Raw genomic sequence first — 16,660 nt, forward strand, 5'->3', positions numbered from 1 at the left:
GTTTCAATTTACTTCCAAAATGGTCATCGATTCACAGGATCTATTTTTGCAAGTATTTTATATACATCTGAGGAATACATAACGTTTTCATATCGTCCCAGTTTTAGTAACTTCACAATTGGCACGGTTGAAAGTGTGTGATAATGGAAAAACATATGCATCTACTTAAATTAATCGTGAGAATGCATATTTAATGCACATGTTAGAAATGAATTGAAAATTAATAAAGAATTAGATGGTTAGAATATCAACAACAATATCCATTGACCAAAATTCGAAGTTCACGTTTAATGAGATATTTTTTCGTAACGCATTCTCGACTTCGCGCTTTAAATCCACTTTAAAGTGTCAGCATTAAGTTTTGAACTGTTTTGAAAACCTTATGAATTATTAAAACTACCCGGGATTTCATTGAGTGGTTGAATACTGTTCACTGAACACGCTTGGTAAGGGGTATATTTAATCGTTACAGGTCTACAATGGGAAGGAATGTGCGAAATATTTTCTTACCTGTTCAAGAGTTCACCTGGGACGCGTAAGCCAATCAAAGAAGCGATTTCGTACCACGTGATTCACCTGAATAGGACTTGTCATATCGGAGAAAAGGTGTACGTACAAGGCAGTGTTTAAACATCGATCGATACGGAGATCTATAATTTCTTGGTGGAAACTATAAAGTGTGTCATTTCAATGGTGTCGTTATAAAAGTCATGGATTACTTTACACCCAAAACGTGTCGTGTGTTAGAAGAAACAAATATCTAAAAATTATAAAAAGACATTCTAGGACAACACGGAAATAAAATACAGAAGGTGAGATGTTAGCTATTTATAGAGCCGAGGACCTTTTTAGACTATCAATTAATTCAATGTAACAAACGTTATAAGAACATAATCCAAAGTTCATGTCATTTCACGTGTTTTAGATGAGTCTGTACATATGACACGGACAGGCAGTGTTATAATAATTCGATCTGTATAATCAGCAAAGATCGCTCAATCATATGAGCTGGAACTGTCACAGCACTGTAGCGGGGCCCCCGGGCCCCGAGGGTCAAATTAGCCCGTACGGCTAGACGCCTCGGAACGTCTACATTTAGATTTAATGTATTCGCTTCTTTTCCCTGCAATATGTAGGTCTTTCGGTTCAGTTCATTGCGCTTGTCAAATGTGTGTTGAGCCTTATACTTATTCAGGTCAGTGATTTTATTCTGGTTGTATGATTAGTTTATAATCTTCTGACTGATTTACTTGTATACGTATACCAAGATCGTACACCACTACACCAGTCCAATTTAAAATGCAAATATATGCGTTGTTGCGAAAGTTGAAAAAGAGACGGTTCAAACCGCAAAATTGGATGGCATGTCATATCCTTGTTCTGTAGTGTTTTGGATTTTTTCCCCCAAAACTAGACATAACTATACAAAGTTTAAAAAATGTTCATGCTTTAAAGAGAAAACACTTTACTTGTTCATATTGCATGAGGCTATTGTTCATATAACATATGTATGTCATTGTGAACTCCAGTGGCTTCTAGGACAGACGTTTGCTGTGACAAGGTGCTCTTGAACAAGAGTATTACATGTGTACTTTCTTCCAATTGCAGTGATTACGAGAGAGAGGGGGGGGGGTTGAGGTATTGGGTTAATCACAGCAGGTGCTACAATAGGTTTGTGAGCAATGTGTGAATAAAAAACAAACAAGGACGGAATAAAATGACATTTTTGTCAGTGACACGGGTTGTCATAACAAGTTATAAGATGTAGCTGCTGTAGTTTTTTTATTTGTAAAATTAACCAACCGAGCTTCTTGATGGCATCATTTAGAAATTCTAGACTAGGCATTATATGCATGTCATGTATTTAAAATGGAAATATAATGCACAGCATGTCTGCATTAAAACCGCACTTAACATGTAATGCCGGTAATAAAATGATAAAAAGGGGTCAAAATGCATGCATAACAGACGCCAAATGTGTTTCACTGCAACCTGTTTTAAAACCATTTTTAAAGCAAGTCACGTTGTTATTGCCATTAATAAAATTTCTTGAAAGGTCAAACGACTCTTAAATTAAGTTATTCCTTCACTACTTTTTCAGGAGAATAAAAACAAAGAGTAACTGACCAAAACAAATAAAAAAAAAACTTGTCAAAAATGACATGTTGCCGTCATTTTGACGCATGTACCAGTATATTATCGTAGACCTACAGGTGCATGTGTGCTGAAAACATTGCATCTGTGTCATGCATGCACATTTTGCCCTGAACTTAGCGACCTCGATGTTTGAAAAATAATATTTAAGAAAAAAAGAAACCTTGCAAAATCAATCTTAACTTCTTTTTTCAAATTTCAATGGAAAAGGAAAATTAAAGCACTTGTGGTAACATTTAATGTCAAAATCTTAAAGAATGTAAAGAATATTCAAAAACGTATGATAAATTATGCATAATTTGACTATTGGTAAGAATATACCATCGGAATCAAAATGGCATATTAAGTAGATCTTCTCAAGTAAAACATGCATTAATTTTACAGATCCCATTATCTAAGCAAAGTTCAGTGTGTAAGTGGCAAGTACTAAATAAGGAAAAATCATTTTTCCGTTTGTCACATTTCCTCTTGAGATAATAATACAATGCGGACAAGTATACTAAGTAACCAAAGTAAGCAACTTAAGCAAGAGGATACCCCCGACTGTTTACTCAAGTTTGTAGACTTTAAAGATTTAACAGGAATTTGCAATATTCATTGTTATTGAAATTTAACAATAGGTTGTATTATAGTATACATTTGTAAGGCATTGTTTAAATATTTTATGCTAGTAGGCTAAGCGGTTAAAATAATAATGATATATCCAATGATACTTGTATGTTAAATCATCGAACCCTCTAAGAAAAGAAATTAACAAGTTCGTCATGTTTGTAGGTGCTAAACATATCTCTTTCTACCATTCCGTGAGGGGATAAATTTACTCCAAGGCATATTTAGCTAAATACATAATTATAATGACATCTTCATTCGAAAACTGGAAGAGTTTCATAATTTATGATTGAATTTTATAACCTTTGTTCATTCTGCAAAATACTCTTTGGCACATTTCGTGGTAAGATTTATATAAACTAATCTCAGCTTAAAAGGACAACACCTAGCCCCAAAATGAGCGTGCATTGTTCTAATTCATTAATCAAAGAATTAAACAAATGAAGTCATATTAATGGGTATTGAATGGACCAGTTTGATAATCTTTGTTACAAACGGTATTTGGCCATTTTCTTCAAATAAGTGCCAAGTCATGCAAGATATTGAACGTACGGTGTATGACTTGTGTGAGATTGCTGTTAAACATAATTTGGAACTAAACTGGCAAATGTTGCACCTTTTCTTGTGTAATAAACTCTCGTGTAATGTACAAGTATTTAACTGAATAGACATAACTTGATTTAACGAAATCTAAATATGAGCCTCGATCAGAAATTCAAACTCTCTAGGTACAGCCTTTCAACTAATGGAAAGGATGAAGCATTTAAATAGATTAATAAATCTGGAGAAATTTTATTTCTTTTTCTCCTGTGTTAGTTATAATTGTGGGTTCTTCACTGTCAGTCTCTCGCATTAACATACTAATTAAGACTGTATTTACACATTTCAGTTAGTCTGAAAGAAATTCTGTCGCCATGCCTTGATTTAAAATAGCAGACCTGTTTACTCTCACGATTTCGCCGTATTTTGTACGGATTTTTAGTCCTAAATACGTCTCACGTTTTGCTTATATGAAAATACGGAAATAAGAAATATATACTTGTTTAGAATTGAAGTTAGTTTACGTTATGATCTATCTCGGTTCACCCTTTTTAATCGCGTAAAAAAACTTAAAACACAGTTATGTCGGTTTGCCAAAATGCCGTGTTATAAAATGACCATGACCATGTTATTAAACCACATTTTAGTAATCAGACAAGCAGTTGTTCTCCATTTATATATGTTAAAATGATGAAAAGTGAAATCTTACTGGTAAATGCCAAATCTCACGGACAAATCTAATCAAAAATACTGAGAGACAACGATATGGGTAAACAGGTCTGAAATAGTCCAAAATACATTTTCAACTTATAAATCTGGATTGCTTTTTAATTTCGTTTTTAACCTAATTAGAAGATATTCGTTATTTAGGGATTAGCTGATAAATGAGTACAAGTATAAACATGATTGGTAAAGACTTATTGAGAATATTTACTCGACTACGATCCAATTTGCTTCCCACATTGGTTTATGATTGAAATTTATATTTAACATATTTTTTTAAACTTTTGCAGGTAGAAATGAACTGAAACGATTCTTGATTGAAATTTTTGTCCAGCAAAATGAGTCTGTTCGGTTGGAGAAAGAATTTGTCTATTAGTGACAAGGAACCCACGTATAAAGTTCGTTACCTTGGAAATGTTCAGACGACGTTAATGCGAGGTGATGGTTGTGTGGATAAACCCGTAACTGTGATTTGGAATAACTATGTTCGTAGTTCACATCCAGGATTAGAAATGAAACTTACAATTTCCAGTTCCGGTCTGCGTGCACACACGAAGGAACAAGGAGTGACTGAATATAGAGCTCATAGGATATCGTACTGCATAGCTCACCCTAAATACCCCAGACTCTTTGTCTGGGTGTATCGACATGAGGGCAAGAAAATGAAACTCGAACTCCGTTGTCATGCAGTGTTGTGCAAAACAGAGGCAAAAGCCAAAGCAATGGCTGTACAACTACATGAAAAACTAAAATTTGCCCTCAAAGAGTTTATGCGAGAAAAGACGAGAAAACAAAATTCCCGCTTAGTGTTACAAAGAACAAACTCCGTACCCCAATCAGGGGAAGTCTTGCCTAAGAGGATTCAGATTTTGAGCGCAGGCAAAAACTTTAAACCGCCCATTTCAAAATCAAATACGGCTCCAAGACTAGGTGCAATAAGCGAAGACACGGAACAGGACGAAGCGTTAGAGGAAGAAAGCAGCAGTGACATCGACGAAAGTGACGATGAAAAATCGGAATCGGACACTGTTAAAGCCCTGAATCTTACAAAGGGACCCGATGCTGTGAGTTCGTGCGAATCCGATTACGACGGATTGGAAATGTTGGTTCCGCGTATTATAGACCTAGAGATAGGAAACAATCTGGAAGAGTTGAAAAATGACAATGATGTGCAGTACTGTTTGATGAATGGGGATTCCGACGATGAAAGTTCGGAATCGGGATTTCATGAACAGGATCAGGATTCTAAGGACGGTCTTAATGTTCATGACGACACAAGTATCGGAGAAGAGGAAGTATGCGATTTTCCTTCCGGTCTGGAGAATCTGGTTGCCGAGGCAACGGAAGTGACTTCTCTTTGATATTTTGGAGATTTTATCATCAGTGCTGAGAGACATTCAGGTAAATTAAGGGGACATGATTTGAATAATTCTTTTACGAGTATATATGTCCCTCATAGTGTTATAATCAACATATTGTTTACATATTAATAGCGAATATTAGATGTTTTATTAAACCAAATGAATCATTTTAGCCCTCTTTGCAAAGTTCTCGTTATGTCTACGTTGAACTTAACTGGGAGAAAAAACGTAGATTCATATGGCTCGGAAACTAAAACGAAATATAAGAAATATAAATGCCTTGGTTTATCGTTGTCAAAAATGCAAATTTGACAAACTTCACTGCCAACTAAATGACATACAGTCGCCCAGGGCAGTACCAGACCAGACTATTTATAGCCTTTACCAGCTATTTCAGTGAGGTCGAATTCCTTTTGTGCTCCGTAAAATATGGAGAAGGAAATAGGCTGTGCTTCGCTTTGTCAGTAATTTGATAGATAGCTAATTTTGCAATAAAGGTGAAAAATCAAAAGGATGAATACCTAAATCGACAAAATCTTTGTGTGTGTCATAAAAAGAAAGCCCCTTCAAATTTATTTTTTCATTTCTTGCAATTGGATCGCTTCCTTTTGTGCGAATGATAATGTCGAAAAAATGTACTTTTGCAGAACGATTTTTTTTATTTATGACTGTAAATACAGTATTTACATGACGTATTTTGTAAGTTCATTACTTTGACCTACTAGTACACATTACCGTTAATTTAATAAGAGGCGCATTAAGTACCTAGCGCCGAAATTGGCATCAATGCTTGCGGGACAAGTTAGGTTAATCTCGAAGGTGGGTTTCGTCAGTATAGATTAAACGACAAGGATATATGGGTTTTTGTGTATTTGGATTAACCTCGTGTATGTTTGGCAAGGGTGTTTGCTGGGTGATCTCAGGACATTTGTCCTGCTGTCAAAGATGCAAAAATAGTCCAAGAGGCGGAAGGTCTGATGCGTATGCATGTATATGTGTCATGTTTCTTTTTTATCAACGGTCTTTATTTTTCACAAAATTTATATTTCGTGACGGAGGTTAAATAAAGAAAGAACTAGTTTGAAATTATGTAGCCCAAATGACAAATAAATAAAAGTAAACCTTAATAGTTTTTGTAACAGGCAAACTATACATTAATGAGAAAGATAAAAGAGTCCAAATACAGTCCATAAATATCTTTCTGACATTTTTATATTTGATGCAAAAAAATCTTTTTTCCATGCTTTCTCTTGATATTCTGGTTTTATTTGCGCAGGCTTCGAAAGTAAAGTCAACAAGCCAAGGATTTTGTCAATCGTATTGTTAAGTGCTGTATACTCTTATGCGCTGGTAAATAACCTTCAAATGTAAATTAAAACCCAATGCCAACAAAACATGTAAGCGATACGAAAGAAGACTTAAAACATTGTACCTGGCACTGTCTTTCAACAAGAAATCAGATGACAAACAGTTACATCACATCGTACAATGTAATCAGCTTTGTCAGCCATTATGGGATAAGGAACAGAAGGCATGCGCAATAAAATGACAATAACGTAACGACGAAGTGTCCAAATTACGTCTTGTTTTCTGCACATTGGAAACAAAAATTCACAGACAGTTAAAAATGGAACTTGCAATAGTTTCCACTAGGGTTGTCTTTGTATAATGAAAATATGATGGATAAGGGTTTTATTTCCTAAAGCAAAACAATATGTATGATAATTTGCCTTTTCTCTCATGAAAGTTGCATAAATGTCAGGATACATGTAACAGAGGGTTTTTGGTATTATTTGTCCAGAATTGATTAATTACGAGACCCTGTGATAAATTTTCCATGCAGCATTGTATTTTTATTTTAATTTAAACTCTGTCAACTACAGTGTAAACTTTTTCCACTATTGCGTTAGTACTTTCCTTTACGTACTATTTACGAGTACCTGTTTATGTACTGACCATGACGCACAAAGCGTGGCCCCGGGGGTAAGATGGACTGTGAACTTTTAAATTGACATGTAGGAAATTACGTAATGTAAACACAAATAAAGACAACGAATATAAACAAATCCCACTCGATTTCATGGGTTACTGATCTCTTTATGTGTAACTTCGTTCACGTAGAAAAACATGATTTATGTTTTTCCAAAAAAAAAAAAAATATTTTATTGAATATGACAAAATTGATATATGTTGGTCTCATGTTTTATCTTTTGGAAATCTTTCACAATAACGTAATAGAAACCTTCAGGAATGTGTAATAAAAAAACAATTCTGTGATATATCGTAACACTCTCAGATAACGATGTATATTTGTGTAACTAATTAAGATTGGTAAATGACAGAGGAAAAAATCCATGGGATTTCTCGTTTTTCTAGCAGTGATGAAAAAACATGACATGGCAGTGAGAAATGACGTGATGTATTTTTGATTTTGAATTATATGTAATACAAAACGAAATTCACACTTTTGACATGTATATCTTTTGAATTTTTAAAAATAATTTTGTACAGTTGATAAGATTGAACATAAACGTCTTAAACAAAGGATGTGGAAGGAATTTAGAGATAGAGAAACCACTTTTACCATTATCCTTGGCAATGCTGATATCGCACAAGACAATGTTAGGAATATCAACATCTTTTTTCAAACTTTTAAAAGTGCACTGGCATGTTAAGTGTTTGAAATGTCAAACTATCAGAGTTTAACTGCAGAATTTATAGTCCGAAGTTTATGTTTAAAGGGGGGGCATTGTTTGTCAACGCTAAAGTTTGCTGTAAATTTGCTTGTTTCTGTAAACTGCCCACGAGTATTTCCCTGATTATTAAAGATTTTCCCTCCAAGTTCATATTGACAAACTAATATAATTCCTTGTTCTCTTGATTGGCAACATTAGAAGTTTATTCAGTGTAATTAAAATCGATATCTCTAACGTATATTGAAGGAAGGTGAAAAGCCTCTTCATTCTATAATGAACTTCCGGTATCCATTATTTACACAGAATTCAACTCAGCAGATGAAATAAAGTCCAATTGGATTGACATGTTCTCTTCCGCAATTAATGCTTGGCTGACAAAAGGCTGTTTTGACCGTCTTTGAAAAACATGAAATAGGAAGGGGATAATATAGATTGAAAGCCATTGCACTTTGAAAACAATTCTCTCAAGTAATTTTACGACTGTACATGGAGCCGATTCCAGTTGTTTTGATCCAATAGCTATTGTTCGTTTATGATCATGTTTACTTGAATTTTGTTTTAAAGTAAACATAAGTACATTAGAAGTTATAAAAGCCCTTTGTTTGGGAAAAAAACATAAGAAAATAATTTTGGTAATTTTTTATAGAAGACTCTCTACTTAATGTTGACATACATTGTATATGTAATATTAAATGCTACATAACATGTAGTAATAACAAATGTACAATGTATACATGGAATCATCTGTAGATTTTTAAGAATAATCTGGACATCATTTTTGCAAGCTCGAAAACCTATAGAATCTTTCAAAGTGACATGGAAATCAATTAAAACAGTAAAAGCTAATTCCGAAATTTAGCATCTCTTCAAAGAACAGTGCTGTCTCTATTTCCGGATTGTCCTGGTTGCTGCCATAATGTAAAATACAAAAAGAGGAAATGATTAATCTGTTTCTGGTGTGTAAAATCTAAAAATATCCGCCAAAGAATTAGTCACAGCTCAAAAAACATATGAGAAGTGTCTGATTGATGCACATCATCTCTCATTCATGTTCACAACTGGTTTGCACGACCACAATTTGTTGAGAACAAGAGAGAAAACATCGGTTGACGCTGTTCAACATGTACAGACTGTATGCATAATCGTATAGACCTTTGGTTAAGTTCAGATGAACTATCTTGAAAGAGATTTTGTATGGGAGTGACGAGCAATAGATTTCCTCTGATTATCATAGGAACTTAAAGCAGGTGGTTAGTCGTCAACTACTTTGCAATTCAACACAATTGGAAAAGGTCAACATTATTCAGCAAAAATTACAAGGGATGCAATTTATTACATTACATAACGACACAATATTGAAAATTTCTGTCACATAAAGCAATCTACCAATGTGTTCGTCTGCTAGATTGATAAAGAGGAAATTACGTTTTAGACTCTGATATATATATATATGGGGAGTATCTAATAAAGGAATCTGACACGCACAACCCAGATTATTCCGCGAAGCACACATGCAAATATAAAGGAAATATGGGCTTGCGTCACTGAGATAGAATCCCATTTTCTTACAATTAAGTTGCTTGACTATGGATAATTATCTTAAGAACTTTAATGAAATACTGGGACTTCAAATACCTTGTATTTCAACACACGTGGAAAGGGTCATCATTACACAGCGAAATCAAAAGTGACGAGCTCTTATTACTTAATATGTAAAAGAGACACAGAGGTTAATTTGTCTAGTATTTATAAGTGCCTTTTTTTCATAATGACATCTTATCTCATTGAGTTGATCTTCATTATCAATTGGTCCACTGGTCTTGTCAGTGAAATTATTCCCGATACATCAAATTGTATCGCTGCCATTGACATAGTACGAAGTTACATAGTACGAAGTTACCTTGCTCAATTCACAAGCAAATGCAACATAAAGTGAGCAAATAAACCCCCTCTACTTTAAACATGATAAATATGTTAGTTGAAAGATTCAGGCCTAAGATATTTCTGAGGCACAATTTTTTATGCTCTTTTTTTTTACTGAAGAGACATTTCTGGGATAAATTCTCGTATTGACTTTGTTGGGGGCTGGAGGGTTGACCTGTTGTTCAATAGAGTCTGCGTCGTTGATGGCATGTCCTTTGAACGAAACCCTTACTCAGCGAATATAACCTTCAAAATGTTCCATATTTGACGATATGCTATACATGGATTGATAATCCTTTATACTTCAGAGGATATAAATTATCTTCATTTGCCAAACGCATGATCATATTAAAAGAGTTGAACAAAGTCTACTTTCAGTGTTTTACAAAGCTGTGATAATATGATTCACACTTCCCTGCTATCTACCCCCCTAAGTTTTCATTTCAAAATAAAAGCAATGTTTAGACTAGTAGTCGTCAAAACACCAGCTTTTACTTTAAACAAAAGGATGTGGGAGGACAATAATACGAGTTTTTCCTTGGGTGATCCGGACTCTTGGCTTATAAATGAGTCGATCCTAACGATTTTTCTAAACATAATATCGATTCTTGTCAACCTTTCCTTCAACTAAATCTGAAAAGCATACTGGATATATACTGAGGATTGTTTCTCATGTATACAACAAGATATTATCCAATGTGTTCTGTTGCAAAATCTTCATTGATGATTGAATGTAGATTTATGATGACAGTCAAATCAAAATGTACATTTTCAGAGAAATATTAGAAGAATAAAATTTACTAATTCCTTTATTTAATTTTTCAAGTGTTGTCAAAGTCTTTAATAGATCACTTCCGACAAGGTGTGTTTGCTAGGTGTTTTGTATACATATGTTTATAAAAATGATTTGTGAAGTTTTTTTTTATGTAGGCAAAACACTTTATACTAAAACAAACTTCACAAATACCTTTCTTCCGTACATTTGGTGTTAAGAATAAAATCGCGTGCAGACTCAATACACTAGATTCAAAATTAGATTATAAGAATTAACGTGCTTCAATTAACAATCCTATCTTTTTATCACAGCAACCTGAATCGTACAAACATTATCTATTTTTTCATGGGAATTCAGAGAAAAGGCAGACTCCACAAAATATTTTCATTTCCGAGCGGGTAGGTTACGTGAAATTGACCACTCAGAAAATTAGGCGGTAGTGGTTAGTTGATGACATCTTTAACTGATGATACAGCACATTTAATAGACTTGTACCCACTGGTGTGTGACGGCGATCCGTCCTAAATATCAAATAGAACATATAAATCGTCTTTCATTTGACCTTTGGACCCATTTTCACCTCACCGTGTTGTCTGTGTACTCTAGCAATTTATAAAGCTACTTTTAGTATGGTGTGTGCCATCTTTGATTTTAAAACGAGGCTACACAATTTTGAATCTTATATTACAAACAAGGTTTAATTAAGTTTTGAAATTTTGATTTCCCCCTAAATGATTCCCTAAGAAAAGTTGTAAATCATTTCACGCAGACGGCAGAGGAAAACTACATGTACTAAAAAATATGTCTCTAGAAACTGATCCAGGTTTCTCAGTGTGTCATATATATTGCGTTACTGCAAACGAAAGGTTACAAACCTCAAAATGAAATGGGATTGAAATTTTTTTTAGAGTTTAAAGTGCATTCTTTGAAAACCAATGAATAAGTTGTAAGTAATGTAAGAAAATAGTTGTGTTGATATCCGGGTATTGAAAATAATCTTTACTAAGCTATTAAAAGATGTGAACGAAATACTTTCTATACTTCGATGACGAAAATTCTTGCGGAATTTTCTTCTATATCACACAACATAGAACAATTTCTGGAATTTTGCTAGAAAAACGTTATTTGAGACAAAATGTGCTTCAGTGCTGTGTGAAAAGCACAATTGCTGTTGAAGTTTGCTTCCTTCCTCCTTACTTCAATTGTCAGCGATGACCTCTCTCTGTCATTAACACGGCTTCTGATGCTGCTAAAACCAGACCAGTAACCTTATTTTCTGCAATATAAAGCAATTTCCCCTCTAAATTATTTGCCCACACGTTTGTTTTCAACACGTGAACCGTTCTCGTTGTTAACACTTTCTGTTAATTGGGATATTTCGTAATAAGTCTTTATCGCATACTTTGCATCAAATCTTTGAACCCCCTCATCCTATAATTCAGAAAGAGATAAATATTTATTTGTACTTTTCAAAAAGCACGTCAACTGTCGCTGGTTTATCACCAAAAAACTACACACGCCTTTATAAGGCGCTTTGTTCTGTCATATGGAATTTAAGGAAATCTTCATCATGTTGTCTTCTCATTTCAATTCTGTCATTGTTTCTGTACGTTCAATGTCAGAATTTATCCTAGGCGTAGTAAATTACTCATTATGATGATTGGAGTTTTAATACGTGTTAAGAAGGATTGCATTAGGAGGGCGAGCGGGGAGAAATCATCGGGTATATACTAGTATATCATAATCTTCTCTCTCAGGAGAAACAATTATTTCCTAGTGAGGTCGTCATGATTATTAGCGCCTCCAGGCGGTGGTATCATTTCTCCGTTTTTGGACCACTGTGCGCCAAATCAGTTTTAAAAGTTATCATCAGGGCTGGACTATTTTTGGTACTGTATGCCAAAGTAGAAAGAAAAAAAAGTGGAGGGGATAAAGTTTAAGGTTCCTTGATACTCTGATAAGAGAGATAACTCAAAATGATATGATTCTATCATTCCTTTATAGATTTGCAAAGTTGAAGTGTCTTTTTTGTCAAATTTTGCCCCGCAATCTATACTAGAATTGTTTGTATTTTACTCATAAAATACATTTTTTTGGGAAAATCATTAAGGTTCAAGCAACATTTTATATGAGAGAGCAGACGGTTTATGAACCTTATAAAAGTAGTGTGACATTAATTTAGCGATGAAAATAATGAAAAGATTTTGCAAATTGCTGAATTTTTCAATCCATAAACTGTTTTTAAATTCTAACTAACATATATATAACACACTTTGTTTAAAACATATCATTTCACATGGTTCTTTTATATATAAAAAAAGAACATGGACGCAGCAAAAGTTTGGACAGAGATTCATAATTCTTAAGTAGTTGTCTCACGAAAGTGTTCGAGAGACAATTGCAATAGGAATTCTATATTTTTTTCCTCAGAAATAATGAGCTTGAAACTTGTATACGTGCATATAATCACAACAAAATTAGAATGTTTTCATTCATCGATGAAATAAGCTTGAGAACATGTATCAATTTACTCTTACTACAACACGTAATATTATCCTTTTGTGAGAATGTATGAATGTTGATAATAGTTTTTAAAATACCTTATTTAAATCACCGTACAATCAAAGAAAGCGTGGGAATATCACGTTAATTGAACTGTGTGGACGTGTATTCACTTGATAATTCCCTTTTAGCAAAAACAACCCTTTTCTATTCTGCCACTTTAACTTTAAACCCTTGTAACCTATATTGTTCATGTAGACCAAAAAAAAAAATCTATATCGGAGTAGTTCTGTACACAATCCCAATTTAGCCAGAATACTAATCAAACATTAAAGTGATCGACTTTATATAGCTTTGTAAACCATATACGTATTTTCTTATCATCAGTGTTTGGATAGGTTCCATGTTTTTGAGAGTTTCTGTTAATGACAGTCGAAGTGACAATGTCCATAGCCCAATGGGCTTTAGTTTTTCAAAGAAGATATACGATTATAGGTGAAGTGCTCCAGTGAATAATGTTTTGAATTCTTGTATTGTCATAGATTTGAAATATATGTAACGAAGAATTCTGAACTTGGTTCTCATTTTGAACCATTTGCATTTGATTCTGTCAAGAGCTGAATTGAAAGAATTAAATAAAGAAACGTCATTTTGGTAAAATATAGCGCATTGTCTGGGTCATATCTAATCATGTGTATTCAGGCTACTATAAATTTAAAGTAAACAAGTTCTTCCTAATATGTCAAGTTGATTTGATACACTCAGACACATGTAAATCAATGTGACCAGTTGAACCCCCTCCCCTCCCCCAACAAAAAGAAATGATGTCATATATGTACAGTTCTTTGACTTATTGAATACAATAAAACTTACTAGTACACTAATAAAAGAAAAAGTCCATCACCTGTACTAGAGCATATTCAAAGTATTCTGCACTTTAATGATTATGATATGCAAATCAGAATTTCTAATTAAACGAAGTCATCTCAGTAATTTTCTATGTGCACAACTGTCAAATTTGGGAATTTTTCAAATTCACAATCATTATAATAGACTTGAGAATATTTGGTGTGAACATTTTGTATGGAACGAATTCTAATGTATGCGTCTTTTATTTTTTTCAGATTATGACTGAATTATTAAAGCGACACCGCACCGTACCAAGTGTGAAAGAAAGAGTTTCGTTGACGTTGACTTCCGGGAACGAAATGTTCCAACATGGATCTGAAATCACCATTTGTTATGTTATATTTTAGATTAATATTCATTATATGTTGAATTTTTCACTTTATTATTGTTTTTTTTTCTTTTTTTCATATTATTAACCCAAATATGGTTGTGTATGTATTCAATGAAGAAGTCTTTCATATTTTAGCAGTATCATTTTGTAATGTATAAAAGAGAGAATTTATCATCAAAGAAACTTTATAGGTTCACTATTGTATGGAATAGAATGATAAATGTCAATGTAACCATACCAGAAAATATTTCAAGACTTAAAATATTCATCCTATCACATTTGTAAACATGACTTGTATTCATTTTAAGCTTTTAATATTAATTTAATTCACTTACTTACAGTAATTATATATATTAGTATTATTTTTGATCACGGGTTTTTGAATTGTAAAACAATATTTAAATTACTTTTTAACTTGCCTAATTGCTCTTTTTTCCCTGTGTCTGTACGTATACTAGAATTTAAAGACAATCATTTCACTTTCTTTCTCTACTTGTTAAAAAACACACACACAAAATACTAAATTGTGCTCATGATACAAAGAATAAGAAACTTCATGTATCTAAATGTGGGGAAAGAGAAAAAGAAAATTTAATGCAAATGAATACTTTGAATGTTTGAATTTTAAAACAGCTAAAGTTTATCCGAGTGACTCAGTAACTGTCTAAAATTCTCTTGATCTCTTTCACTTAAATGTTTGCATGTCTCATCATCCGGTGCAGTTCTGTGTTTGAACCCGAATAAGATAAAGATATTTTTAGACCAATATGGACTACTTTTGCTCCCCTCATAAACCGTCTATCTATGGCTCTGATGTGGACATTGTGATAAAACTTTTACCCCGGGATCTCTCTTCCAAGTCGTAAATACCAAACTTGACCAGATCGTACAGAAATTCCGTAATCACTGATAGAACGATCTTCATTTAAGTAAACACTCATTGGGATTATGAAGTGTGTTAACATTTTAATTTTGTCTCGAAGAGGAAGTATAGTATAGATATCAGAAAGAGGGGGGTGGATTTATTTTTTCAATTTTTATTTTCGCTCAATTTGGTTGTTTTTAGAAATTAATAAGATGTATTGAAAAAAAAATGACGCGGTTCTTTTTAAGCAGAGTTGATGGAAATAAAATATGTAATTACAAATGGAAAAGTATTTTATCATTTCAAGTAAATGGCACATATTTTAGTTTCCGTTATACATTATTTGATTGGAAAATCAATGTTTACTGAACAAAATATACTAAAGTACATTTCAACCCCACGTAGTTATAACATGTACATGGATACTCGTAAAAACATATAAGTAGGATTTTTTTCCGTATGTTCTGATGATGTAACAGGATTTTTACCTAGACATCTTTAAATAAGGATGTCAGAGATATAACAGAAATCATATGGATTTGACTTACAGATAAAAGTGCTCATGTTATATTTGTAGCCATTTTGATGACGTCACTTCTTTCGCTCAAACCATTGTCGTAAATGTTTCGATGCAATTAAATTCTATTTTTGGGTACTGTTGTACTGAAATATTGTAGATCTTTAAAACCAATATCATTGTATATGAAGTGAAGTTGTTAAGTTTCTTAAACATATGTATATTTTTATACCGATTTGACAGTCTTTCCATAAAATGTACCATTAGTGAGGGTGCAGATTGGGATTAATTCGTCCTTTTGAACATATGTGGGACAAAAAATCATGATATTACTATTTGGCAGTGAAGTTCAATGAACTGTCTGTACCTTATATCTATTCAAATCTATTTATTAATCAAGATTATATCATTATGGTTTTAACAATAAACAGTCTGAATAAAATTTTATTTGGCATGCGTTTTCTCTTTTTGACAACTATATTAATTTTGCCATTGTGATTCTTACTTATGGCTTAAGTTACCATTGTTATTGTTGACAAGATGAATTTTATGTTCATGTAGGGAATACATGAACTAAACAATTGAATTGAACTCGTAATTTTGTCACGATTCTTGGAAGACAAGCCAATTCCTGGAATTAATATCCCTTTCCCTCAGGACAAAATAGTACAATTCTCTGTTATCCTTGGACTTTCAGTAAGCCCGGCGTGGCATTCTCGCTGTTGAAATATACAATGGGATAGTAATTTGTGCGA

The 16,660-nt window shown here is 33.3% G+C and overlaps 1 protein-coding gene across 1 annotated transcript; it reads left to right on the top strand.

Annotated features, from left to right (window-relative positions):
* Window positions 1-441: 441 nt before the first annotated feature.
* Window positions 442-16,352, top strand: LOC134243246 (protein FAM43A-like). Its single transcript, XM_062725483.1, has 3 exons — window positions 442-812; window positions 4,317-5,427; window positions 14,408-16,352. The coding sequence occupies exon 2, from the start codon at window positions 4,365-4,367 to the stop codon at window positions 5,385-5,387; it is 1,023 nt and encodes a 340-aa protein (XP_062581467.1). The 5' UTR covers window positions 442-812; window positions 4,317-4,364; the 3' UTR covers window positions 5,388-5,427; window positions 14,408-16,352.
* Window positions 16,353-16,660: the final 308 nt, after the last annotated feature.

This window comes from Saccostrea cucullata, unplaced genomic scaffold, assembly GCF_032062105.1.
Source record: "Saccostrea cucullata isolate Sc308-1 unplaced genomic scaffold, CSIRO_AGI_Scuc_v1 ctg1199, whole genome shotgun sequence".
NCBI classification, from domain to species: Eukaryota; Metazoa; Mollusca; class Bivalvia; order Ostreida; family Ostreidae; genus Saccostrea; species Saccostrea cuccullata.